Source organism: Clytia hemisphaerica, unplaced genomic scaffold (genome assembly GCF_902728285.1).
Source record: "Clytia hemisphaerica strain Z4C2 unplaced genomic scaffold, Clytia hemisphaerica genome assembly, whole genome shotgun sequence".
Taxonomy (NCBI): domain Eukaryota; kingdom Metazoa; phylum Cnidaria; class Hydrozoa; order Leptothecata; family Clytiidae; genus Clytia; species Clytia hemisphaerica.
Genome location: NW_027103559.1, coordinates 297,993 through 312,852, shown reverse-complemented (window position 1 = coordinate 312,852; position 14,860 = coordinate 297,993). Strand labels below are relative to the sequence as shown.

Here is a 14,860-nt window from a genome sequence, read left to right as displayed (position 1 = left end):
TGATTGTAACATGTTTTCTAAAGTCTATTCACGATAAGTGTGCACTCACAGTGATGACGTTCGACGATCAAGGATTCACTTCAGTGAAAATGATAGTTATAGCACTTTTCTACAAGATCTTAATTTTTTTCTTCTTCATTTTCTTCTTCATTTTTAGAATTTTTAAATTTTTTTTTTTATTTCAACTTTATAAAGATTGAAGAATTCCTTCAAAAGTTATAGGTAATGAAAAAAAACGAAAACGAAAACGGCCAAAATTCGCGAAAACCGCTAAAATTAATCCGCTCGAAAATTTATCCACTTAAGGGGTCAAGAGGATTTTCCCTTTTTAATTTCATCCAATTTCAACCACTTTTAAAATTCCTCAAACAAAACAAGTATAAGTAATTTTGTTTTTCTACAGGTGATGCTATTGAGAGCCCCAAACCAATATGATGAAAAAGTGAAAATCAATTTCTTACCGATGCGTCCACGAAACGCACCATCTTCGCTAAACCATTCAACATTCCAGGCCGCTGTATCCTGGATATCAGCTACGAATTCAATTGGTCGTTCTGGAACCTCTAGATATTTTTTTAAAGATTCCGAGCCATATAACCTTGCAATCTGTGGCCCGAGCGGAAAGTATTTAAAAATTCGCTTTGGTCTACCATTAGGATATCTTCTATCTTTTCCACACAAAACACATTGGTCTTTCTCTGAATGCTCTCCACGGAACAACATGCAATCATCAACACATACATCGTACGTTTCAAGAGGGAGCAAAAACGGCTCGATCAATTTGTACGCTTCCTCGTAGGAACTCGGCATGTTATTTGGCTTTGGAAGGACGTGTTGGTGATCATTCCGAAATATTTCCGACAGCTCAGCTTTTGACGACGTATGGCCCACAAATGTTCTTATTTTAAGAAAGATCGCTTCCAAAACCGTTAACTCGGAGCCGGGGTAAAGCTTTGTTTTGGCAACGTCTGATTCTGTGTACAAATCTTCGTTGAAATGAACGGTTCGTCGATATTCATGATTTCGCAAAGTATCAAGCCTATCCGATTTCAAAGTGGCGTAATCTTTCTCCATGTGGCGTCGAACCGTTTTTGTTGAAACCAGCTTTCCAGCACAGCCGAACGTCTTACAGAAGCATTGTTTGAAACCTGTATAAAAGAAAGAGAAATCACCATTTTAATATATTTGTTAACGACTTATATACCTTAATACGTATGTCCTTTTTTCTAGCCCTTTAATGTTTTGCGCCTTTAATTTTCGCACACTTCAAAAATAGATATTCGTGCACCGTCAAAAGTCTATCACTGGTCAAAATTTAGTCGAAGTCGAAAAGCTCCACTTAAAGTTCTTTTATTTCAGGAAAGGGTTATCGTGTATTTTACAGACCGGTCAGTAAAGTACCAAATACCCATGGGATAATTTTTTTTCACAATAATTAGTTGTTGTTATAGTATATATCAGCCATTAAAAACACCCCTGTCTCGGACCACAGCTTCACTGGAAAGTTTGTTCGGGTAACTTAATATGTCCCAGATTTGCATTATTTTTTCCGCCCCAGTTCCAGTCCCTAAACCATAACAAACTATACATTTTTGGAAGCGTATTTGGATGTAGAATACCGTATTCGGTGTAACTTAAATTTTTTCTCAGTATAATTAGAGATATCTTAAGAAAACCTGATTGATGACGTCATAAATACAAAAATTTGAATATCTCGAGAAATATAAATCAAAACTTTATGAAATTTAGATAAAGTACATTGAGATGTTTCAAAAAGTTTTGAAAGTATTTCCAAAAGTTAATGAATGACGTCAGCAGAAATTGCAAGAATTCGAATTTTTGCGATAAAATGCTGACATCTACAAATTTTCATATTGTTAAATAAAAATTCTCCTCCTCTTGATGAGTTCTATCATTGGTCCAAATTTCATAAAGCTTTGAGTATTAGTTCTCGAGGTATTCAACTTTTTAAAATTATGACGTCATAAATAATGACGTCATAATCACGTTTTCTTAAAAAAACTTTAATTCTGCTGTTTAAAAATTGCAGTCCAAAACCATTCTCACTTGATTTTTTAACATTGGAACAATACACGAATTTCTATTCACATTGGGATTTTAATAGGAATTTTTTCCCCACTGTGAGAAAAAAAGTTCCACTGGGGCTGTGAGACAGGGGTGTTCAAGAGTAAGCATAGATTTAAAGTCTGTCTGTCTCAAAAGTATGAAGAGTTTAGGAGAAAAAATCTTTCATTTTTTCCAACAGTGCATAATTTTCTAACCTAGCATAAATGGGTGTTGAGAAAATGTCAAAAAACTCAAGTGTCAACATACTTTTGAGACAGACCTTAGTAATTTCTGTAAATTTTGTTAACAAGTTAAAGGAAGAAAAAGTAAACACCTACCACTCTTGTTGTTTTCTGCCATTTCTTCTTTTGTGACTTGGTACTACCAACAACCTTAGTAATTTGTGATCAAAGATATTTTTAAGGCCTATGCTTCATATTTTAGAAAACCGAAATAAATTGTGTTTAGTACCACCCGGTAGTTTAACTTTTTGCTGGTACTTTTCGCTAAAATCGCGCCCCTTTGATTGTAATATACGTGTCACTTTTTCGTTGCTCTGCAATGCAGGCCGCGCATGCGTGACCAGGCCTTGTTTTTTGAACTATTTTGGAAGTCTTTCAAAAGGTCTTGGAGTTTCACCTACAGCGTATCTTATTCGATATTTCTCGTCATATCTCGTCGACTTTTTTCAAAAATGGCATCATCTGGTATAGAATTGGGATTCTTATTTGGTTTGGCGAAACATGGTATCGATATTGAGCATGATTCTGATCCTCTTGACGATGACCGGGTTATGCCTTTTTTGAAAAAGTATTTTGTCGAAAAAGAACGGAAGGAGTTTGAGTCACGCAGAAGAAATGAATCGGCGGTATCAAATGATCTCTCGTCAGGGGAATTACCTGATGAACCAATCGCTCCTCCCCAAGTTCAGTCAGCATCAAGAACAGAGTGGGTTGTTAATGACTATTTAAATGAACGCCACTGTGCCCACAACCTTTTAATGGTAAGATATTTCAAATATTTATTTCGTAGGTAGCCTACTTTTTCACATTTAAATGGGTAACCCCTGGATACGGGTAAGACCCACTTTCAATCATTTAATTATAACCCCTTGACAACCAAATTACTCTGATACCCCTAGGCCTAGTCTCATTTCTTTTAGAATTTCCCTTGTACCCTTTCGGCAATTCACCCTCTAACGGTTGGACTTTTTCTGAAGAGCTTTTTATATAGGGACCTAACCTTACAGAGTAAATTTAAGTTAAGAATCAGTGTCAATAATGGGTGTGGCTACATCTTTTTTTGGCTCTCCCTGTACAAGGCGCCTTTTTGTTATGCTGAATCAGCATTGCATAATAAGATGACAAGATATGGCTTTATGCGCATGACCGCGCATGCGTTTTCCAATCGAATTCATTTCAAATTATAAACAAAACATTCCAAAGGTTCGAATGTTGAAGTTGGATTTGTGGCTTTTGACGTGAATTGTATAGACACCAAACCTTGTACACTTTGATTTAATGGATAAACTAAGCTTCAGTTGTTATCTTGGACTGTATTAATTCATAATGACGTCTTAAGACCCTGATAAAGGTCTCTATTTGTGTCTTTTATTTGCTTTTTAGAACGCTTTCGCAGACATGGTGAAGGAACACAATCTTCTAACCAAAAAGCCACACGAGAGGGCTAGAAGATTGGACATAGCTAAATTGGTAAGTTTAATTACTTATTAGGTTACTTATTCGGAGTTTCTTTTATTCCGATTAACCACATTTCACTGTTCCCAAAATCCTAACGCTTTTTTAATCAAATGTTTACATAATTACTGAGATTTTACAAAAACTTGGCTCGGATACGAGGTGAATTATGAGCATTATAATAAAAATGAGCATAGGCTATTCATGTATGCTTTGAAATTTTAAGCATATTCGGCCTGAATAAGGGGCAGACACTTGCTTATAAAAAAATCATGTATTTTCAATTTCATGTTGTTAGATCGCACTTTTTTACAGATCCTTCGAACATTCAAGCTGAACGAAAATGAGAGAAGCAAATGTCGAATTGCAGATGCACTATCCATCTACATTCGACGACACAGAGAAAGTGCCAAAGCCAGGTTATATTTTTTAAATTTTTTGTCCCTTCTGTGGGAAAAGGTTCTACCGGGGCTGTGAGACAGGGGTGTTAATGTTTTTCTATTGTTTCTTTATTATACACGCATTTTTCATAAGAAATGTCCCGAGTTAATAGATTCTTTCATTGTCGCTTCAAAAAATGTGTATAATCATCTAATGTTAATTTCTTTTTACTTTCTCAGGGAAAAAGCTCAGGAGCAAAGAGTTTCATTGGCCCAGTACCGGCGGAGCATTAAAACAAAAGAAAACGAGCCCGAACCGAATACAACACCAACACCAACACCAACACCAACACCATCACTTCCTACACCAAGAAGAAGAAAAAACACAAGACCCTCACCGACTGCAACATCATCACCCGCTATCCCTACGGCTGCCAGGTGTCAACAAGCAGACTTTTGGGAAAATTTTGACAGCGAGAACTATCCACCACCGAATTTACAAGACGGCAACCTGGTGGCTGTAGCATACTCAAAACTGGAATTTGCGTGGTTATCAGGACCTGTCGTCTACGACAATCACGAAGAGTATGTTCGGCTGAAATACTTCATAACTGTCGACAAAGAGAAAGGCCTGTTGAAGAAAAGAAAAAACGGTAACCACCCTACAACGCAAGACTCGGCCGTTTTTATACTACAAAAAGTCCGAATAGGTCAGTTAGGTGATGGTCATTACGAGGTTGAAGATTTCGCATCCGTAAAGAGACATTATGACTTTTATTGCGATAAATTTTTGGATGGGGTAAAGCACTAGAAATGTTTGATTCAGTTTTGGATGTCTCGGATGAATCTTCAAATATTCGACTTTGTTTAAGTGTGGAATAATTTCTTATTTGTTGTTGTCGACGTTTTCTGGTGATTTACCCTCTCCAACTGTCGAATTGAAGAAAAAGCCTGTCTTGATAACTGTGATAAATTAACACCGACAAAAAAGATTTATCGTGATAAAAGTCATTTTATCTCTTGGTTTGTCGTATTACTTAAAATAAACGTCCCGGGCGTTTATCAAGCAAGTTTTAACTTTTAAGAGAGGCGTTATTCTTTTTATTGAAAAATTCCTCTTTTGTCCTACGTTCTCCAGATTCAATAAAGAATTCATCTTTTCAATGTTTGTTTTAGCGCAGGTCATGCTTAGTCGCAAGTCCTGCCTATTACACGTTTTTTTCTTTTTTAAGAAACACACTTTTAAGAAACATGAGGCTCAGAATGCCTAAAAACTAAGAAACATCTAAGAAACATGCTGAGGCTCAGAATGAGAAAATAAGATTTTTATTCGTTCTTTGGTTTACTAGTAATAACCTTCCAATCCAGCCTTCCATGTCAAAAAGTTTAGAAACATGTAAGAAACATTTAAGGCTCAAAAGGCCGATTTCTTAAGAAACATTGGGGCTGCTTGGTTAAACTAGTTTCTTTAAAAAAAAAAACGTGTAGTCACGAAAGTACGAGTTGAAATACTATGAATCGATGCGTTTCTTCCTTTAATAAAACATTCTCAGTAGCACTTCGAGCATTTTATAGTACCTTTAAATGCAACATTTATTTGAGGAGGGGGCGTTTATTCGAAGTAATACGATAGGATAGTCCGTCCATTTTCATTTGGATTAATAACTTTTTTCAAACGATTTATTTATATTTCTGCTTCAAAGTTTAAATTCAAAACCTTGTTATTCGAATCTGTTAAATTCGGTCATGTTTTATTTGATATTCTCACTAAAGATATTCTTATAAAAAAACGTGTAAATGTTTAAGACTGAAATCTTGCCTTTTTCTTGTCATCAAAACGTACTAGTGTCTTTTAGATTTTGTCAGTGGTTTTTTATCTTTTGATTCGATTTCTACGGTTCCGCTTGGGCCCAGCGGTCAAAATAATGGGTCCACTATATTTTCTAGTAATAGTTTATATATAAAACATTGGTTCAGCCATGTCCCAGCTGTAAAAAAAAGGGGACCCTTATATATACGATATATAAAATTTTTTGGTTCCGCTTGGGCCCAGCGGTCAAAATAATGGGTCCACTATATTTTCTAGTAATAGTTTATACATAAAACATTGGTTCAGCTATGTCCCAGCTGTAAAAAAAGGGGACCCTTATATATGATATATTAAAAATTTTTGGTTCCGCTTGGGCCCAGCGGTCAAAATAATGGGTCCACTATATTTTCTAGTAATAGTTTAGTTCATTTTTGATTTGTTGCTAAGCTAAAAACACACACACAAAAAACGAGTCCCCTAAAGGCTTAAAGGTATTTAATTTGTATTGTTCAAAATATGAGGCACACTGTTGATAAAATTTTATTCTTATTGTCAGCCTGAGAATTCTTAACAATTCCTTATTCAGCCTCGAGTTCCTTATAAACGTGCCCGGGGGGGGTACTTAGGCAAAAATGGGTGCTGGGTATGTGCGTGCCTTAAGGGTAGGGTTTTTCACCCTCCCAAAGTCTCTCTAAGGGTTACCAAAACAACAAAAGTCAAAATTAGTCTCTCTAAGGGTCGGTTTTTTCACAAACTCGGGTCAAAGAAAAGTGAAAAGTCAAAAAAGTGAGAACATTTCTAAAAAAAGTGGGAAAATTTTTCAAAAATTAGAGAAATTTTTCGAAAATTGGAGAAATTCTTTTAAAAATCGAATTTCTTTGGCCCATTATAGAAATTTTTTGTGAAAAAGTCTCTCTAAGGGTTGGGTTTTTCTACACTGAGTCTCTCTAAGGGTCACCTTTTCACCAAAATTCAGTCTCTCTAAGGGTAAGGGTCCAGAGGTCTGGCACGCACATACCCGACACCCATCAATCCTAGTACCCCCCCCCCGGGTAAACGTGTCCCTTATAAAAAAAAATGTGTAATTATTATTTTTTTCTCGTTTTGTTAAAAGACTTGTTTTGCAATGTTTTTTCAAAAATATTCTTTCCATAGATTTTACGACTTATCATTTTTGAAATCAAGGATATTTTAGGTTTATAATTTTTAAAGTTTCTGCTTGAAAACTAATAGAATTTCAATTAAGATACAAAAATCTGAAATTTATATTTGTCATGAATTTCCCAAGAATGTGTTACAGTATTTCAGAATTTAAGAATATTTGTTAACTTACTTTCACAAGATAATGCCTTCTTTTACTTGGACTACATATTTTCTTTCAATTTCTAAAGTTCTAAAGGGTTTTCGAGATTTCAGGAGACAAACCTGGAAAAACTGTGCGTCTAAAAATAGACATTCACGGCTGGTAACCGGAAAATTCCCGCCTATAGGTTTAAGAAAGAAAAAATTGCCGGCTTAATTCTATGAGTGAGCGGACGATTATCGAATATTGCCGGCAATGTGGTGGATCATTTTCCGATGTTTGCCGGAAAGATTTTATGTACATAAAATCGCTTGGAGGATCACAATAAGTAATATATGTAATATTTTTAAAGGCCAAGGGTAAGGTCAGAGAAAAATATTATTGACCTAATACTGCTAAAAGTAAGTTAAAGAATTGAATCCAAAAGATGTTCAAATTTATGAAAATACTACATTGTTCGATTATTGAGCGAGAGAATATTTAAACAAATATATTACAAATTCCGGAACCGGGACCCTAATCCTAACACGAGAAGTTAATCGATAGCTAATTTATTGTCGACCCAAAAAAATCTTTCTATACAAGCTTTCGTTGTTTTTATTTCTGCATTCTTGTCTCTTTTCGAATGTTGAACACTGTTGAACATTTTTATGAACTTTTCGAACAAGAAACATTCGATTCCCCACAATCACTTCCGCATTCTTGTCTCTTTTCGAATGTTGAACACTGTTGAACATTTTTATGAACTTTTCGAACAAGAAACATTCGATTCCCCACAATCACTTCCGCATTCTTGTCTTTTTTCTAATGTTGAATATACATACAAACGAACTTTTCGAACAAAAAACAATTGAAACGGGTTTTTGCAAAAAACAACAACTCTCGGGGAGAAGTTATCAAAAGAGCTCCTTATAAAAACATAACAAGAAGTTTTCGGCTAAAAGCAGCGGAATTTTCTTTCTGTGTAGGTGTAATTTTATAATTTTATTTAAGAGAGAAATTTCAGTTTTCTTAAAAAAGATATATAAAGTATCAAGTTGAACATGAATATTTTTACTGGACATGAAAATAGATAAAAAATAACGTAAAATCCACAAGGTTGATATATATAAACTCATATGACTAGTTATATTCGTCAAGCAAAGTTGTCCCATCATTTCCTTTCATGAATATTGTCTGATATCCAAGGGTACTGTATATGATTTTCCCACTCAACTGAATTCTATTTTCTCAGGCTTTACCATAAATGTCTATTCACTTCCAATTTTCTCGTATAAAAACTTTGGTTTGTCTATGCCTCGTATCGAATTTAACCTTTCTCTGCTTCAAATTTGGAAATTACGCTAAACGATATCGACCTGGATGGGAATCAAGGACCATCACTGCCTAAAAACATAACAAAATAAATTTCCAACAAATTTCGATCCACGTTTTTGAAGGCGGTTTTCTAGATGTCGATGGGGACTTTTTTCTAGCGGGGTTACGTGATCGTGATTTGAAAGACTTTAGAGTCGTGATGCGTGATTATTCAAGTATTTTGTTATTCATTTGATCGTGATCGAAGACAAAAAAATGCGTGATATCATGAGCAGAGTCACCGCTGGAGGGGGGGGGGCTCTTTAATCATTTTTATTCGGTAATGAACCAGAATACAGGAAGAGATCTATATCTAAAATTTAGGTGAAAATAAATAATGCACTGTTACCTGGTTATTGCTGTATGTCTGAATATTTCGATAAACTTGAACTTCTTTTTTGTCTTGTCTAAACTCCCTTGCTTTCGCTTAGCAAATCTAAACAGAAACAAAAATAAGAAAGATTTTACTCTAATTCTTCTTTTTTCTCTCCTTTCTAACACCCCTGAATCCTAGTCAATTTCCTAGTGGCACTGAGATTCAAGGCTAATTTCCCACCGGAGACGGAATTTTTGCTTAATTTTCCAGTGGGGCTGGGGTCCCAGTGGGTCTCTGACACAGGGGTGTTTTCTACCAAAGCTTATTTGCCTCTCACATTGACCCCCTCTATAAAGTTGTCCTTTTGACAAAAACTTTAAAGGAAAAAAGTACTCCGAAGTAAATCTCTATTTTCTTAGAAACCTTTTCACAGTGAAATTAAAAACCATTCGTCGCATACGTTTAACCGTTTGTGACGAACGGTTTTTTAAACGATTCTTGAAAAGCGTTCGCGGCAAACGGAAAAGCATTCTCCACGTATGGTTTTATATCTTGATTTTTTATGAGCGTTCGTCACGAACGGTTTTGTTTTAAAACCGTTCGTCACGAACGGGTTAAAAAACAAAAGCGTTCGTCGCGAATGGTTTCAATCAAACTTTTTTTTAGGGCGTTCGCGAAGGACGCAAAAGCATTCGTCACGAACGGGTAACCCGTTCGTCGCGCATGGAAAAGCGTTCGTGTGTCCGAATCGAACGGTTTCTGACCCAGTAGTGCCCTCCTCTCCAATCACTATCTTTACAGCATATTTCAGTTTGGATGGGCAACCAAAGCTTGTGCTTAGGCTGTATAAGATAGTGATTTTGGTCTCAGGGAAGCCAATTTTTTTTTGAAAATTCTAGATAATAGATAACTATCATTATGATTTTATAAATGCCAGATTAGATCGATATTGAGCATTTTAATTCTGATACAAGTATGGATAGGATCTTATTTTTTACTGAATAGGGAGAGCTTTTTAACATAGTATACGAAACACTTACCAGGTTGAAATCATTTGTCTTTTTTTCCAGCTTCATTTCAAAATACTTTCCTTCTTGACATGCATAGATGGAAAGGCTCGTTTGGAGCATCCCATGTGAATTCTTTAGCGTCTGTTTAAAATGTAATTTGAGGAACGACCGAAAGCTAAAGCCGGTGTTAGAAGTTTTACTCGTTCTGTAAAATCAGAACATTCTGCAGAACGTTCCAAATAATATACTGGTTTGTTATGATTTCTCGTTCACCGGCAAACGTTTCGACCGGCCAAACGATCGCACCAAAGACCGGTCCGAGCTCGAAAGGACTCTTTGGCCTGACAGAAAATGACCGAACGGACAAGTTTGAAAGAACATTTTTGAGAGACTTTTGGCCGATCAAAGAGGTATATTTAACCGGTCTGATGACCGCTTTGCCGATTTCGAGGCGCTTATTTTACCGCTCTGTCCGCACCGAGACCGTTCTAAATTTTAATGTACTCCAAATCGCTTGGGAGGTCACAAATTTTGGCGGGGGTTTACTTTTTAAAATTTAAAAATCGAAAAATTTAAATGAAAAAATTAAATGAAGAAGAAAACGAAGAGTGTTTCGAAGAAGAATATTTCACCTTTCAAAGCCCTAATCTCGGTAAAAATCAAACATTTTGGAATTTTTTTTGGTTCAGGTGATGTATCTATTTAGTATCTAAAAATAAAATTTCGGAAAATTTTTGTGGAGGCACTTTCCTTTAAAATCTCCAAAAAACCTCATTTTTGGCAATTTTCTCCACCCAATTTCCATACGAAAACAGCTCTAATTTGGGATGTAGCCAAATAGAAAATTTTTCCGAAAAAATCTAAATAAAGAAATTATTTGTCATTAACTTAAAAAAAGTTTGAAACAATAAAATGATTTCCCCAAGGAGATTAGGCTTTTTTTGTGAAAAGTATATGAATAGTGTCGTTATGACGTTTTATTAAGGTCCATGTCACACTTATTTCTTAATTACTTATGATAGCAGAAACCATAAAGTTTTTTCTTCAAATTCTGAAATTGATTTTTCACTATGAGGCCTTAAAAGAAAAATTGTTAATTTCATCAAATAAGGTTTTAAAAATTATAAACCATGAAAAATCGCAAAATGACTAAAATCGTGACGCGATAGTCAAAACTTTCAAGTATAAAGTGTCAAGGACAACAAAACAAGCTCTTAAAGAATTATAGGGAACATTTTTTTTAGAAACAGTTTTTGTCTTTATAATTGTTATAGATAAAGACTGTAAATTATGCTAACTTGTATTGATTGAAATTTTTCACGCAAAGGAACCTTTATTTCGTACATAGATAGCTTATTAGGATACAGTCTTGAAAATTTCATTTTATTTCATTTCATGAATAAGTTACCTATACTTCAAAATAATTAACAGGGCCTTGAACACTGCTTTCTCATGAAACTTGTAAAATGATGATCATCATTCTGTTTCAAATTTGGCTGATTCTTAAAACTCGATTAAATTTTCACTCATTTTCTTCCCTAAAATGCTATATATGGCATATTTTACGAACTAATTTTTTTTTAAATGAATTAGTGCTCAACTTTTAAATCTGCTTCCCTAAGTTTGTCCCTTGGATTGCTTTCAAAATAAAGTTTCAAATTTTAGGATTTTTCATTTCTAGACTCATTATTATGGATTTTATTGATGATATATAAGTTTCGCTTGATGATATTCGACTGCAGACATCACCGATTTTTTCTTGTCGAATATTAGCATAAGTTTTTTTATGGGGTTTAGGTTTTAAGTTGAGATTCCATACATCCCCTCTAGACCGGAAAGAATTCCATTCCCAACCTTTTGGAAAATATCTAGAAACAATCCAATTTCAGCTTGTTTACTAGGGGGACTGTGATTTTGATAGTCGAATATTGATGTCATTCAAATATTGATGTCATTCAAATATTGATGTCATTCGAATGTTAACGTTCGAAAAGTCTTCTTTCTCAGCAAACTTTTGTTAATTAAATTTACGTGTGACGTCTACCCCAACCGAAATTCCTTGAAGAAAGTTATATTAGGTTGGGCTTGAGGGGAATGATTTTTAAAAACAAGTGAGGATAAATTTAACAATATTTTCAAGGCGACAAAATCCCTCCCAACTCTTACATAAGATCTGATGAACGCCGATCTATTCTTATCAAACTATGACATTCGTCTTCGCAAATACTTCTGAAATTTTGACTGATTCATATCTAAACTTATCTATATATTAATTTCTTTCTATTAAAGATTCGAGTATCACTTGTGGTTGGGAACAAGCCAAGTTTATGAGAGATCCAGGTATTCATGATATTCTAGTTACTAATTACCATGTTTGATTAAATCATAGTTTTATATTCGATACCCCGCCCGTTTTGCCGACCCAATGAAAATTGTTTCGTTGGAAAAAAACATTGTCTACTACTGGGGTGGCAAGGCTGATTAATAATCTGATTGTAATTTTTGTTAGTATTTTCCCCAATTTTCGCTTTCCTTGTGGATCCCTGTTTAGTGTTCTCTGATACGGTCTTACTTTTTCAATTATCCTCGCGCTTTATTATTTTTAGGATGGCAGTGAAGCGTGGGTGTTGGCAGGCAGAGTGTCAGACGTGGTCTTCAACCTCCGTTCAATAAACGTTCTCTCCATCTTTACCATTTTAAAGCAGTTCCATTTTGTCCTGGTTTAAGCAGAATATTTGGAATAATTCTATATACAAACAAGCTGGAGAATGATTTAAAACTATTCATCGATCGATCATATTCAAAGATACGACATACACAGTTAAAAACATTAGGAAAATTGGAAACAAGATATCATTATATTTCACCCAGCATGCTGGTCTGTGACGGAGACGCTGACAATGATGGCTTGTGTATCGCAGATTTTATAACTTATTTTTTAAGCGGTTTGAAGTATTGACCTTGAATATAAATTTTTTATTGAATAAATTGTGATGCTTGTCATAAACAGTTCTTGACACTCATTCTGTTTGCCCACTTGAGCCTACGAAAAATGTATTTCCTGATTTTGGCTGTTTGTAGCCGGCCGGGATCTTACAATTTTCGCAATTTCCCTAAAATAAGATTCTGTTTGGGTTACAAGCATCCTTACAAGCATTTTTCAGCCCTGTGAAGCCCTCGGACCTAAGCATCCCAGAGCCTGTTTTAAAATTCTTTTATGCTTATAAGAAACACGTTACAGTTGAAAAAGCCGGAATTTGACCAGTACACCCCGGTGGAACTTTACTCTCAGTGGGGATAAAAGTTCCTATTGAAATCCCAATAAGGATAGAAATTCCTTTGTTCCAAGGTTAAATAATTCACTGACGATGGTTTTTAAGTGCAAGTTTTTTACATTGAATTTCGAATGGGGGGGGGGGTGAAAAGGTGTCCGCAATATACTGTCAGCTTGATTTGCAATTTTCCAACCATATAGGGGATTGTTTATAGAAAGAAATTCCTCTTTTTAATTGAGCACCTGTTATTTACTTCGTACATTACTCCGAAAACGATATTGTCAAATACTGTGCATAATCCTTAAAGGTTTTATTTTTACATAAGTGTTCCCGTTTCATATCAGACACATATTTCATAATAGGACAGTGTCTGCCTATTATATGCAAAAATGTTTTTCTTTTCCTCTTTTTGACCACGTCCGTGTCAGTTCAATGTGAAAAAGCTTGCCAATCAAAATTGATGAGTAAGCAAACGATATCACTCTTATTAAAAAGAAAATCTTAAAGTTAGCCTTTTTAAAAATCTGTATATTGCTAAACATCGCCAATGACTGGTATACCCCTGTGTCACCGAGCCGCTGGGAGCCCAGCCCATTGAGTTTAAAGCCCGAAGGGCTAGAGTTCAATCTCTAACCTTTTTCAGGAAAAAAATATTTTTTCGAAATTTAGCGGTAAATTTTAGTTTCAATCTGTCATTTGTGTACATACCAGGCGAGCCGCTCAAGGCCGCGCAACTTTGATAGGATTTGTTGGCTTCAAATCCTACCAAGGAGATTGACCTTATACTTCATTGGCTAAGCCCCACTGGAAAGATTGACAAAAATTTCGTCCCCAGTGGGAAAATATCTTAGAATTGGATTGAAAATTGACTTTTATTTAAAATGGTGAAACAAATAGTAAAGTAACACAATGTAGAAAGTTTCCTGATTTTCAACCTAGTTTGAAAATTTTTCGGGCCAAATTAAAAGTTAATAACTAAGCTTTCCTTATTTTCAAGTATTTTAAGCTTTCTCCTGTTTCATCTACTTGTAAATTTAAAAATGACCCAAACTAGTCGGTCTTAATTATTAGTCGGCCTTAGTGACGTGAAATTTCGTGAGACCATTTATTTCAAAAATGATTTAATGTTTATGCGGGGCTTATTTTCGCGAGCATAGAAAATGAAAATTTTCACAGGGATAAAAGTTCGTGAATCTTTCTTATTGAATTAATCTTTTTTCGAGGATTATATTTCGCGAATCAAAACTTTTCGCGAGCATTAAGTTTCGCGTTATTAATTTATGAGAAGACTTGTGAAACTCGCGAAACATGATCATCGCGCAAATTAAACTCAAAACTTTTAAATATAACTGCCTTGAATGTACTTGATATTAGAGGTAATTTGCTGAAACTGTTTTCCGTAACAAAATGACGGTTTCTGTACTCTGCCCAAAGTGATTTTTTCCGTCTCTTCTTATATAAGGTATAGATATCAGCTTGATCTAGTCAAATAAATCATGATGTATAACAATACTACATTTTCTGTCAGTCAAATTTATTTCTGGATCTTTTGAAAGTTACAAAAAGTCAAAATTAACGAGGATAAAGACTTTTTGAAAAGGAGTACACTAGACTCCTGGTTATTACTCTTGTCTCCCTAATAGACG

General features: G+C 35.0%; 1 protein-coding gene and 1 long non-coding RNA gene across 2 annotated transcripts in view; both read left to right on the top strand.

Moving 5' to 3' along the window:
* LOC136800540 (uncharacterized) overlaps positions 1–12,893 on the top strand; it is a 36,822-nt gene extending 23,929 nt beyond the window's left edge. The window contains exons 2-3 of the long non-coding RNA XR_010845721.1: positions 12,229–12,279; positions 12,546–12,893. This is a non-coding gene — a long non-coding RNA (uncharacterized lncRNA). The remainder of the gene's footprint in view (positions 1–12,228; positions 12,280–12,545) is intronic.
* Positions 2,041–4,977, top strand: LOC136800549 (uncharacterized). Its single transcript, XM_067057208.1, has 4 exons — positions 2,041–3,070; positions 3,693–3,779; positions 4,080–4,183; positions 4,385–4,977. The coding sequence occupies exons 1-4, from the start codon at positions 2,642–2,644 to the stop codon at positions 4,953–4,955; spliced, it is 1,191 nt and encodes a 396-aa protein (XP_066913309.1). The 5' UTR covers positions 2,041–2,641; the 3' UTR covers positions 4,956–4,977.
* Positions 12,894–14,860: the final 1,967 nt, after the last annotated feature.

Bases quoted from the DNA above. Each gene is read 5' to 3' on its own strand.
- LOC136800549 (XM_067057208.1), top strand. From the start codon at position 2,642: ATGCGTGACCAGGCCTTGTTTTTTGAACTATTTTGGAAGTCTTTCAAA. The intron at 3,071-3,692 runs GTAAGATATTTC...TTTGCTTTTTAG, and splicing joins GTGCCCACAACCTTTTAATG to AACGCTTTCGCAGACATGGT. The intron at 3,780-4,079 runs GTAAGTTTAATT...ACTTTTTTACAG, and splicing joins GATTGGACATAGCTAAATTG to ATCCTTCGAACATTCAAGCT.